General features: G+C 33.4%; 1 protein-coding gene across 3 annotated transcripts; it reads left to right on the forward strand.

Moving 5' to 3' along the window:
* The first annotated feature begins 2,779 nt into the window (after window positions 1–2,779).
* On the forward strand, window positions 2,780–12,551 carry LOC113857915 (cyclin-T1-3-like). Of its 3 annotated transcripts, none has more exons than XM_027490203.1 (7): window positions 2,780–3,038; window positions 6,942–7,240; window positions 8,258–8,339; window positions 9,804–9,938; window positions 10,542–10,717; window positions 10,813–10,964; window positions 11,221–12,551. In XM_027490203.1, exons 2-7 carry the CDS (start codon window positions 7,011–7,013, stop codon window positions 12,159–12,161), a joined length of 1,716 nt encoding a protein of 571 aa, XP_027346004.1. In that variant the 5' UTR covers window positions 2,780–3,038; window positions 6,942–7,010; the 3' UTR covers window positions 12,162–12,551. The 3 variants fall into 3 exon arrangements, with proteins under 3 accessions (XP_027346004.1, XP_027346007.1, XP_027346006.1); XM_027490206.1 differs by having other exon boundaries at window positions 2,811–3,038; window positions 10,813–10,913; window positions 11,221–12,477; XM_027490205.1 differs by having other exon boundaries at window positions 2,812–3,038; window positions 6,997–7,240; window positions 11,221–12,477.
* The last annotated feature ends 744 nt before the right edge of the window (window positions 12,552–13,295 follow it).

The following is a 13,295-nucleotide window of genomic DNA, read 5'->3' on the forward strand; positions in this document are numbered from 1 at the left end:
ATTAAATAATATTTACTTTTTTTCTATTTGGCGTTAATGGATCTTAAATGAGTGTTTATGTATAATTTTTTGAGGGATCATTCATCTTCTTCTTCCATTAATCTTTTCTTGCAAGAAACAACCCATAGTTAGTGGTAATCTTCCTAAAAGCATCACCAATATGTTAAAGTTGAGAACAAAAACAACATCGGTTAACGATAATAAAAATGTATCGATAACTTCTTCCAATGCATGAGAAAAACCCAAACATCAAAAATCCTATTGATAATATGTGGTGCATGATTTTATAGCTTGAAATATTAGAACATATACATTCAACTAGTTTAATATTGTTTTTTTGTGTTAACATTTGCTATGGTAATGCCATAAATTATAAGGTTATTGTTGTTTAGTGGTAATCTTATTGCAAGCTGGAATTCATCTTGAGGAAAAGTTGGTTAAGGTGTATGATGGTGAAGGAGCAATGAAAATAGCTGAAACTACTATGAGTATTATTGCTTAAGAAGTGGAAGTTTATATTGTGAATTCAGGCAACAAGATTCATGGTGTTCAATTGACTCTAGATGAAAAAGAATAAAAGAATGTAACAATAGTATCATATAGAAGAAATGTTTGCTATTATGCTTATACATTATTATAAAATTGAAATTGAAGATTTGAGAAAATTCGGAGAAAGTATGAAGAGAAATTTTTATTATTGAATTCTAAAGAAATGAAAAATAAAAACTACAATGGTGAGAAGCTGTTATGAGCAACATCTATAATAAAATCAAACTAATTTTTGTTTTAGAATTTAAGTAACAAAAAACAAACTTACAAGTTGTTAAACAACTTTAAATACACAGAAACTATACAAAACTAATAAATACATAAAGAATAAAAAAGTAGTTTTATTTTTTTTCCTAATATATTTTATTGTATGTAGACATGTTGTAGCTATATATGTAAATAATTGTGATTTCTAATACTTTGTTGATAGATGTTATCACATTGATACTTTTGCCAAATGTTATGAACATATGAACCTAATTATTGGTGAAGAAATATAGCCACCTATTGAATTACTTACACTTGCATCATCACAAGTGAAAACACCTACATGAACGCTTAAAATGTTAAGGAGGAAGAAGAAAGATGAAACTCTAAAATCTTATAAAAGGCAAAACACATCCATCACTTTTGCCAAATGTTATTACATCCAACACTTGCTAGATCTATACCAGTTACAACTTTAACAAAGACTGCATAACAAACCATGGCTATTTAATATGACAACAACTAACAGCTAAACAAATACTCAATAAGAAGTGTGATTCATCCACAAAAGAGGGAAGTAGTTTTGATTCCTGTTTTATTAAAGGTCAAAAATGATGAATAAGAGTTCATAACCGCACATCAAAATTCAAATTTAAAGATATAGTTTTGTAAAAGACATAAGAGGAAGACAAGAAAATGGATATTTTTCACAAATTAAAATAACAAAACACATTCAATTGAAAGAAAAATAAATAGTTTCAATTATTTAATGGACTTAGACTGTAAAAATGAGACATTTGATTCACACTAATTTATCATGCTAAGACATCCTTTTTTAAAAAAAGTACTTTTTATAATTAAATAAAATTTTATTGTAGTAATTTTTTTTCTTGTTCAATGGGTGAAGAATGTTTGATTTTGACATGTAAACATTTCATTATTCTTTTTTTTTTCTAACTTTTATTTTTATTATGTGAAATTATAAAGCTCAATAAATAACAATGTTTAAAATAAGTCATTATACTTTCAATATAAATAGCATTTTTTTGATATATAACTCAAATACATGTTTTATCAACATATTATCTACTCTCTTTAAAAATTTGAAAGAATGATAAATAAAATTATTCTTTTTTTTAGATATTAAAACTAAGCGTTCAAGAAAAAGTAAAACAAAACAAATATTTAACCAAGCAGAATATTATTATTTCAGTTTACTCAAACATAAAATATTTTTGTGTATTTTTTATTCTCTTAATTTTTTTTTTCTATTTCATCTCTCTTCCAAACAACTTAAAACAAATTTTGAACTTACTAATATTTTTAACTGGATGGAGAATTGCTAACCTGTACATAAAATATAATAGAAGTGAATATAATATTTTCTCACTCCTACCAAAATCTACCCAAAATAAAATTTTAATTATTACCGTTTTTTATTGGACAGATAACCAAATTTATCTTTTTTTTTTACAGAAAATATAATGGAGTTGAATAAAACAGTATATAATATATTTGATAATTATTAATAGAACAAGACCGTATGATTTTTTTGTGTTTGGCATTTATTGAGTAAAATATTATCTTTAATTATACGTATATGCTAATCTTGTGTATTGTTTGGTCAAGTATTGAAAAATAGTATTTTGCTTTAAAAATTAGTAGCATTTAAGTATGTAAGATGATTCAAAATCACATTACTAATATATATTTTTTGAAAATATTAAGTACCTATTTGGTTTAGTCCTAGAATAAAGTTGGATAGTATTAATTTTTGAAAAAGACGAGAGAATTTGCATTGGCAAATTATCAGAATTGGTATTTTAACAATAAAGCAAATGGAATCTAAATATATGATAAAATATAATGGAGAATGAAAAATATTTATGAAAGATTGAGCACTTAATTACTTGTATAAGAATTTGATTTGGAGTGATTAGTGACAAACAAAGGTTGATGATGATTAAGCTCTCAAAGTAGTATGTTTAATGTATAAAATCTAAAACTACCCTTCAAATCATGCAATCTGAGTGGAGGAACAAAAAGATAAAAATAAAACTAAAATACAAATAAAACAAAACACGAACACAGGAGAATAAAGAAAGTTGTGGGGGAGCTAAGAAGAGATTGTCCAACTTGGGGTTCTTGCAACCTGCGAGAAAGAGAGAAAGAGAGAAAGAGAGAGAGAGAGAGATAGAAGCGAAGGCAACAAAGCTTTCATTCGATTCTGAGAAGACGAGGGTCGAGGGTCGAGGGTTCTCCACCTGTTCCCTTTCGTATCCGTAAGTCGCTCTGGTTTTGTTCGTTTCTTCATTACTCTTTTTTGTTTGATGCGTTTCATCGATCTATCACTTTCCCTATTTTCTCTTCAATTGACTCTTTTTTCCTTCATCATTCCCTTCCAAATTTCGCTCTTTTCAATCAATTTATTGAAACCCTTTCGGAATGCCTTCCAATTTCTGTGCCGCTCCTATGTTTATGGTTCTGCTCGTTTTTCGACTCTAGTTCCGCGTTTGAAACCGATTGAATCGACAATTTTTTATTTTATTTTTTATGTTATATGGGTAATTGAATAGGTGGTATAGATGATTGTTGAGTTTTTTTTTCTTGTTTGTGCAATCTCTTTGGATTTGAGAAGCAGATTAGGGTTCACTCGTAAAAAATGAACTGGTTGGAAGCACAAAGGGAATTAAAGATTTTGTGTTAAGTTTTCTTCTCTCTTATTCTCTCATCGTTTTCTATGTTGGAATTTAATAGAAGGTGGCGTTCTTTTCTCTTTTGTTAGATAAAGAAAAAACCTTGGTGCTACCTGATTGTAATTTGTATGTTTGAGTGTTAGTAGCTAGCATCTTTGCATCTTCTCAATCTGTTCCTGGACTTGCCTTTGGGTTTGTTCAGTAGGATACATGGAAGTTGAGAACTCCTTTGCGATGGCTGCAGAGTGAACAGTGGGGGTGTAGAAGCGAAGATACTACCTAAGAACACTTGTGTGGGAGAGATTGGGGGAGAATTGAAAGTGTTTACCGAGGCGTCTTTGGGAGATACATATAGGCTAGAGGTTGCGTGTGGATGGTGTTGGATAAGGCCTTGGTGGGGTAGGAGATCATGGAATTGTGGGATGCTCATTCCCTGTGATCCCTAAAAGTATGCTGCAAGAACAGGGGAGATGTGGGGACTTGTCCATAACCAGTTTGGCGTGATCTGGAGGGACCCAGTTGGGTGCCAAACGGGTGGGATAATTTAACCTGGTCTGCTCCTGTTGTTGGGCTGGGACCTTATAACTGGCCAGGAACAGGGTCTAAGAGAAAAGTTATGATCTTATGGCTTTAATTTGTCATTCATAGTAATATATTTTTGAGAGGGAGTATCTGTAGTGATTTGGATTGGAGAACTGATAGCGTTCTCTCTTTCGCTCTCTTATTTAAGTTATTATAATCTCTTCTGTATTGTTAATTTGTTATTAATATATTAATATTGTATGGTTTATGCTCTATCTTTGTGAAATTTCATGTACTACTGTAGATGTTTCAAACCAATGAAAAATTACATGCATAATACAAGTGACGTACTGGAATCTGATCTTGCATTTTTATATAAAAGAAGCTATATTTTTTCGTTCACCATATACATTTCATAAGCAGAAGTTTGATTTTACTGCCCACTCTCCATACGGAGAGAAATTCCTTCTTGAAACATTATGTTTCAAAATTCTGATCAAAAGTGGTTGGACTGTGAATGATTTGCTCATCCTAGTACTTTTGCTCCATTTAGGAGTGAGAAACCTTGATACGCTTGTGCGTATATATGATATGAATGTTTGTACCTGAAGCTGAGTTGCACATGCTGATAAAGTGATATGTAGCATCAGCTGTTAATGCCTGTGTGTAATGAGATGCTATTCAAGCCTCCTGCTATGTGAATTGGTTGCATGGCTGGGCATGACTGAAAGTGGCTGTGGGACTGGGCTTTTCTTTTTCATTATGCCACGTTATTGGTTGGTCTCTTGGCCTATGGTTGATTGAACTGCTTTTTATTACCTGCTGTTATGAATTGTAGATATAGAAACTCTGGCCTTTCTAAAAGTAGGGTTATACCAGTTGGCATGGAGCTGTAGAACAGTATACCCAGATCTAATTATCAAGCTGTGTGAAGTTCCAATTTGCCTTCAAATCTGAGAAAGTGAAAAGCTCATTTCCATTTTTCAGTTGACTAGAGTAAAAAACTTTCCAGTTATTCTTTTACAGAGATGTGATTTACATCCATGGATCTTTTGTACTTGGTTGGAAAACATGTATAAAATCTGAGTAAAACACTATATTAGTCACTGAAAGATATGCTAGTTATTTTGAATCTCCATATCAATCCCTTCATCAAGTCTAGTTCACACTTACATCATTCACCTTCATTATTTGGGTGGAGTGACTCAGAATGTTGGAACATTGAACTTTGAGGGATCAAGTTGATTTGATTACAGGTATATAAAATAATCTGTTTTGCCTGTTTGGTTCAATAGGGTATTGTATCTTTACAGTGATGATCTATTGATTTTCTCAATGGCTTGTCATGGAATGGATCTTAACTTATGTGGAGTGTCATTTTTCAAAACTAGTAGTCGATTCTAGATAGTGGTGCAGAGCGGCCAACCTCAAACGCTATAGGGATGACTGCTATTCTGAAATTTTAATACACACATATACATGCTGAAAAATGCAAAATTAATACCCAAATTTGGAACAAAACAAAAAAGGAAAACTCAAATCAGAGAAGGAAATAAATAACAAACAGCGAAAGGTGTAGCAGCAGCCATTGCCTCTACTTGAAGCTTTGAAATTTGAATGAACAGAGCAGGAGAATCAAAACAGAGAAGGAAATAAAAAAACGGAGAAGAAAATAAAATGTTCAGTCACTGAAAAATGTGCAAGTTTGTTGGAGATGTAGAAGATGACTGGAGAACATCCCTATCGTGTCAGAAGCTTTGCAGGAGATGAAGGCCACTGGAAGCAGTGGAAACATAGAGAACAAAGATGAAATGAGAGGGAGAGAGGAGAGCTGAGAGATGAAATGAGAGGAGAAATGAGATGGAGAGAGGAGAGCTGAGAGATGAAATGAGAAGCTAGGGCTCGTAGAAGAACGAGGGAGGGAGAAGATCAGAAAATGGGGGGGGCAAAATCTCAAGATTTTCCCCCTTAAAAGTCGTCCAATGTTAAAAAACAAAGGGCAAGTTTGGAATTTCAGAAAGGATAGAATAGATGCCGTGACAGCTGTGATTTTTGCCATTTTTGGCCGCTATTCGTGACAGCCACTCCTCTAGCCTGCGATGCTATTATTGGGTTTCCATAGTGGCACTGCGCTGCTCCACTCTGCCATGGCCACTATTGACTACTATCAAAACAACTTATGTTAGAGATAGAAAATAGGGGGTACAACTTGGCTTGGGAGGGTAATAAATCCAGCAGAAAAAGAAGGAAGTCTGTGTGAAACACGGAATTTATTTCTGCATTTATTGTCTTTGTTGCACTATTTATAGTAAGTTCCTGTTTAGTGTCAAACTTGTATCAAGCTACACTAGATCAGCTCTTGAGATTTTAATGTTACTGCATCAAAGAATGTCGTTTTTTTTAAATTAGTTCCTATCTAAAATTTATTCATTTTTATTCCTTATAAATTATAAACACATGTATTTACAGTCCCTTGAGAGTGACCAAAAACATTGTTTTTGTTAAATGTAGGGCCCAAGAGACTAAAACTTAAAAATGCTATATTTTCTGGGATAAAAAGCATAATTAAGCTGTAAAAATCAAAGCATTTGTTATCTGATAAGATTGTATTGTGTAGTTATTAGTCAGTTATTGCACATGCTTAATATGCTTATGTGTGAGTTACAAGTTAGGATTCTGTTATAGAAAAGAATCAGTTGGAGCTGTCTGTGACAATTATAACAGAACTGAAATTTTTTTAACTGGCACACAGCTACCACTCCACTATAAATCATGATGGTCCCTGTATTCAGAGAAGATGAGAACATCAGAATATACAGTTTAGATTATGCTTCAGATCTTTACCCCACTCTATTTTCTTTCATTTTCCTACATTCTCTTCCATAGCAAGATTTATCATGGGTTACAATTCTTTAACTATATTGAAGATTTTAGGTACATGATATTCTTTTCTTATATCTCTTCCAGAATCTTTCTGCTACATGATGTTGAACAAGTGATAAAGAATTTATTCGGTGCACAGCAAAGCTGGTATATATGGCTGGACTTATGCCTGGAGAGTTGGCACATCATGGAGCTTCTGATGGTAACTCTGGTAAAAGTCCTAGAGACAAGCTAGAGGAAGCATTAGGTCGCTGGTATATGTCCAGAAAAGAAATAGAGGAAAATTCCCCATCAAGAAAAGATGGTATTGACTTGAAGAAAGAGACATATCTGCGCAAGTCATACTGCACCTTCTTACAGGATTTAGGCATGAGACTTAAAGTGTGAGTTGGCTACTTCTGGTTTTATAAATATTTAATTATTACTTTCTGGGGTCACATACTTGCTATGTGTTAGGGATTGTCTGAAAGTTTCTAAAGGATTGCATGCTTCGTTGTGCTGTTTTAGACTGTCTCTCTTTCTTTTTCACTTTTCTTTTCTTTCAAATTTCTTAATAGTAATGTTTTATGTGAAACCTTTCCTAGATTATACAGCTGTGTATCTACATGATACACCCCACCGATGCAATCGTGTATTGCATGGTTAAAGAAACCATTATGATCATATGCTTGCTTAGTTCTTTCTGCTGTTTGGTTGCCTTTTTCTGTTTTACTTGCTTCTGAGATAATCTTGTATATATATATATATATATATATATATATAGTAAGCTTTTATCTCCAATCTTCAGTTTGTAAAATTGAATCTCAATTTTGGCTACTATTTTGTCTACTTCTTCATACTTGTCTCTCTCTTCAATTATAAAATATATTATTCAATTATCATACGTATGAATATAAATATAATATTACATTATAATTATAATATTAAAAATAAAATAAGAAAATTATTATTAATGATAAAATAATTAAAAATTTTACTATAATATAGAAAATATTTTATTAAATCAATAATCAAAGTATTTTATTAAATCAATAATTAAAATAGTTATGAAAGTGAGAAGGTAGCCTTTTAAATATCTATATTTCATATATAGTTAATGTATTTTATATTATAAAGTTATCTTCATGACCGTTTTAAGAATTACAGATCAAATAATTTATAAATATAATTTTGATGTATTGTCAGTAAAAAATTTTCTACACTATCAACCAATTAGAATATAATTCGTTCTATGCGTGGGAATTAAATCTAGTAATTATTTATTTGGAGTATTTTGCAAGAAAGATTGCCATTATCTATCAACTGCAGTTGATGTTTGTCACCAAATTGTAAATATTTATATCCTGGTTTTGAAATTTTATTGGAGCTTTACATATTGATTGTAATATTGTCCCCTTCAGGCCTCAAGTAACTATAGCAACAGCTATAATCTTTTGTCATCGGTTCTTTCTTCGTCAATCTCATGCAAAGAATGACCGAAGGGTGAGTTGTTACATTTTCAAATAGATATTATGTGGGCATTTTACGTCTTCAGAGCTTGAGTTTCTATTTAATTTAGTTTGATATGTTTGCGTTGCCATTGTGGATAGCTAAAAGACAAATGGAAAATATCATAATAGTATCTGGAAGATAGTCTGTTTTGTGCAGAATTATTTTTCTTAATTTAATTTTCAATGTAAGCAAATGCTTAATACTGGCCAATACTTCATGGATGGTTTTTGTCTTTAATATTGTTAGTTTCAACTTTTTAAAGCATATGCTTGATTTTGGTTTTTTACGTTAAAATAAATGAAAGTGAACTAAATTGTTCTTTCCATTGACTTGTGATATGAACACAAATTTTGTGTGTTTTCCAGAGCAAAGTCATAATGGTGAGCAATGTTATATGGCCAAGCTTTAAGAAATTTTAGTTTATTTATATGCAAACTACATTTTTGGTTATTTCAAATGATTTTGATGATAACTATTCCTGGAGAGTTCAAGTTTGTGTGTCTTATGTTTCTCTGATGTGCTATTCTCAATATTGAAATTTTGAAATTGTTTTGGGTGGAATCAGTCTAAAAAATATTCCAAAATTCCTCGAAAGTTGAAAGGTTCCCATGGGAGAAAGATAACCAGAATTACAGAAGGAATGAAATGATAGAGATGAGCAGAAAAGGAGTATTGATTGATATGGGATTGAGTCACGATTCTGGAATAAGTTCTCCAAGAGATGTCCCCTTACCACTGAGGAGAGTTCTGCTATTGTCAATCTTGACCTTTCTTCTTTCTGTCACGGGACTTGTGTCCTTTATGATTTAACATCCTACCATAGCAGAATACTGTCAACTTACTGACTCTTCTCAACAAGTCTAACTACTGAGCCTTTCCTAATTTCTGGGCCCCTTTTTCTTTCTAGAATTAATCTTCCAATTTCTATCTGTGACCCAGCAGAAGTTGTTTAAGGATTTCTATGCTTCAGAAAATGTTTAAACAGTTGAGTGTAGAATTTATTTAATTTTTCAATAGAGATTAGTAATCAAGGATTTTTATTGTTTTCCTCAGTTTCTTTTTTCTCAAGTGAGTTTTATAATTTGTAAGAAATCGGGCTTTGAACAGGTCAATCTATCCCTTTTTAATTTTAGAGGAAAGTTTTGTAATTGAAGGTGAATTGATCTTCTAGATTTGCAACTATTGTTGCTTGATATTTCTGTGAAAATTGTTTCACTTAAGTCCTGTATCTTGCATTTTATTTCAAATTCCAACTTCTACTTAATATTTTTTGTTTAATGAAGTGTCAAAATCTAATACTTCGCTTTATTATTTTGAGTCCCCCCAATTATTTGATGAAGGAGATTGAAGTTGTCCTCCAACTTTTTATTTAGAGAATGATAGATGTGGAAGAAGTTTAATAATAAGGATTACTTAATTGGAATCTGATAATTCACTTGATGAACATTTTTGCAGACCATTGCAACAGTCTGTATGTTCCTTGCTGGGAAGGTTGAAGAGACTCCTCGTCCACTGAAGGATGTTATTCTTGTTTCTTATGATATCATCCACAAGAAGGATCCTGCAGCTGCACAGAGGATAAAACAGAAGGTGTTCTATTACTGATGGTTCTTTGACAGTTCATTCCTATACATCAACATTCTGACTTCTGATTTTTCTGAAACATTATTGCTGCTGCTTTTAAATCAGGCGATTTTTTTCTCACTATCCATCTTTCTCCAATTATCTAAAATGGTCTAGTTTTATTTTTTGCTTCAAGACTGTGCCTCCCTCCCTCCAACTTGTCAGCTTCAAGCGAACACGTCATCTATCTAGGTTATAATGTCAAACATGGTAGACATGTTGTCAATATTGAAATCCTATTGTTTATATGCCTTGTACATTATGAAAAGTATCCAAATGTTTTTTATTTTATTTTATTTTTTGTTCTTAATGACTACTTAATTTGAACTGGTTATCTGGAATTTTGTAATTTTATCATTAAGCAAATGTTCTTCTCTATAGTATACTCCTTTCTATTGGATAGTTGATCTGATTCCATCCATTTTACTCCAAGTACTGTAAATTGGTAAAGTGTTTCCTTGGCACCTTTTGGACTTCCTTTTCTATTTACACTGCTCTGTATATTTTAATTCTCTTTTTGTAACCCTTGATATATTTGTATTTGTTCAATAGAAATTGTAAATGATGCAGGAAGTATATGAGCAGCAAAAAGAGTTAATTTTGCTTGGAGAGAGGGTTGTGCTTGCCACTTTAGGTTTTGACCTGAATGTTCAACATCCATATAAACCTCTTGTGGAGGCCATAAAGAAGTTCAATGTTGCAAAGAATGCCCTTGCACAAGTTGCTTGGAATTTTGTTAATGATGGGTATGATTCAGAATCAGTAGCCACTAGTTCAAATTTAACTTTGATGAATTTAGTTTTATAATATATTTGTTCACACACTGGAAAGTGGCTTTCAGGCTGAGGACATCGCTCTGCCTGCAATTTAAGCCACATCATATTGCGGCAGGTGCCATTTTCCTTGCTGCCAAGTTCTTGAAAGTGAAGCTTCCATCAGATGGTGAGAAGGTTTGGTGGCAAGAGTTTGATGTCACCCCACGCCAATTGGAGGGTTGGTGTCATCCCCTCAATTTATTGCATGCTAAGAAAATTGATCTGATTGGATTGCCTTGTGTTTGCTTTGTTTAATGCTTTATGATAATTTCTGCCGATGTTGCTAATCTGGATGTTTTATCCCTGTTTCCTGATCAAGTTGGGCATTTTCATTATAGAAAAAAACCCGGTTTAATACCAATGATGGGTGGTCCTTTTGTGTCTTAGTGCTTCTGTATATCCTTCTGAGTCCTTGTATGTATTTTCTTTTGCAGAAGTTAGCAATCAAATGTTGGAACTCTACGAGCAGAATAGAATTCCACCATCACAGGGAAGTGAAGTAGAAGGAAGTGCTGGAGGAGGACCTAGAGCTGCTACAAAGGCTCCTACTGCAAATGAGGAGCAGGCCTCAAAACAAATATCATCTCATCCAGCCCCTCAGCATTCTTCTGCAGAAAGAAATGCAGTGCCACCAAGAGGAACTGAAAACCAAAGCAATGATGGAAGTGCAGAAATGGGCAGTGACATTACTGATCACAAGATGGACTTGGAGATTAGGGAGTCTCAGAATTCAGAACAGTTGGCTCAGAAAGATAACAAGAGAGAAGTGGCAAACAGATCTAAATCTGGGAGTGAACGAATAGTTGCAGGAGACCAAGACAGAATGGTTGGGACTAAGGAGGCCACAGATGTGGGAAGGAGAGATGAACCGGCATTATACAATTCTGGCAGCAATGTTGGCCGAAATCCAGAGCGTCGGGAAGGCCCTCTAGGTCATTCACCCAAAGAAGCTATCAAGATGATTGACAAAGACAAGGTAAAGGCTGCATTGGAAAAGAGGAGAAAGGAACGAGGGGAAATGACATTAAAGAAAGATGTACTGGATGAGGATGACCTCATTGAGAGAGCCCTAGAAGATGGAGTTGAAATTCCAACTGAGAATGACAAAATTAAGCACGAGAGAAGACAGAACTGGTCTAAGCTTGATGGTGAAGATGGCAAGGACCACGAGGAAACTAGGGACGGGAGGCACATGAGCATGAAGGGGCACTTACAGAAAGACATTGATGAAGACAATGCAGAAGAAGGGGAGATGGTTGATGATGCTTCATCCTTGTTGAACAATCGCAAGAGAAAGATGGGGAGCCCTCCAGGTAGGCAACCAGAGATGAAAAAGCGGCTCGATTCCAGTTATCACAATGATCTTGCTGAATAAAGGAACTGGGAAGGGGAAGAGAGTTAGTTGCGTAGACAGGGAAACGCACAAGGAATGAGGTGGAAAATTATTGTTGAGGTGAAGATTCTGCTGTCCTTTATTTTGCTTATTGTGATTTGGCTAAAGCGGTTGCTAAAGAATTTATGATTCTGGATGCTCTTGTTTGCCTTATACATTTCTTATTTATAAGGAAAGGGATGCCTCAGTTTTGGTAGCGCCAACTAAAAGCTTATGCTTTTCTTATTTTTTGGGTGGGGGGTAGGGGAGGTTGTATGAAAACCTTATGTTATTTATTTAATTTAATACATGTGAAAATATTTACCTGAAGGTGCGTTGCCAAAAAATTCTGCAGGGCTAGTGATCTGCAGTAATCAAAATATGAATTTTATGTAACTTCTATGTTACGCCTGATCTTGGCCTTCAGTGGTGCACAAGACCAACTACCTTAACATTCATCCAGCCTGCATGAGAGAATCTTTACGAAGAGAAATCCTACTAATGCACTCAACATATTTTTTATTGTTGAATGAAATATAATTGGGTATTAAATAATGTAAGTTTTATTTCTTATTTAGTGGGATTAACATATATTTTACCCTAAAATGGTGTGTTGTTTCCTTCTCTTAACAAATTACATTGGAAGTTTAGAATTAGGTTTTCAAAATTCTGGTGGTCTTTATTTTTTTTTAAAATGAAATAAATTATTTTTTATTTATCTCAAAAAGCAGTGAGTTCAGAATTATCAAGTCTCTTGAGTTTTACGTGATAGCCTTACTAATAAATATACAAATTAAAGCCAAACACACGAGTCAAAGGGCTCAAGGCTTGCAATGTGATGGTGTCCCCAATAACAGTAGAGTATTCTAGTGTTGTGAATGCAACCACTAACATCGATGAAGCAAATTAAATTCCCAAGTAAATCTGCAAATCAGAAGTCTACGAATATAAGCGAGAGAAGTGTGCTGTTTTCTGGACGGAGGCGTAATCAACAAACTGAGAACGATGAGAAAATGACATTTATTTTATTGAACAACGTAAAATTTTCAAACATCGAACTAGACTTGGAATATGTTGACCAAAAGGAAATAGTAAATTCAACCGGTGTGTCAACCGTTTATATTTCCAAATTGTACA

The sequence above is a fragment of the Abrus precatorius genome, unplaced genomic scaffold (genome assembly GCF_003935025.1).
Source record: "Abrus precatorius isolate BTA unplaced genomic scaffold, Abrus_2018 Scaffold2, whole genome shotgun sequence".
Lineage (NCBI taxonomy): Eukaryota > Viridiplantae > Streptophyta > Magnoliopsida > Fabales > Fabaceae > Abrus > Abrus precatorius.

Excerpts from the sequence above, each read along its gene's own strand:
- LOC113857915 (XM_027490203.1), top strand. The coding sequence starts at position 7,011 with ATGGCTGGACTTATGCCTGGAGAGTTGGCACATCATGGAGCTTCTGAT. Across the intron at positions 9,939-10,541 it reads CACAGAGGATAAAACAGAAG|GAAGTATATGAGCAGCAAAA; the intron begins GTGTTCTATTAC and ends TAAATGATGCAG. Across the intron at positions 10,965-11,220 it reads CACCCCACGCCAATTGGAGG|AAGTTAGCAATCAAATGTTG; the intron begins GTTGGTGTCATC and ends TTTCTTTTGCAG.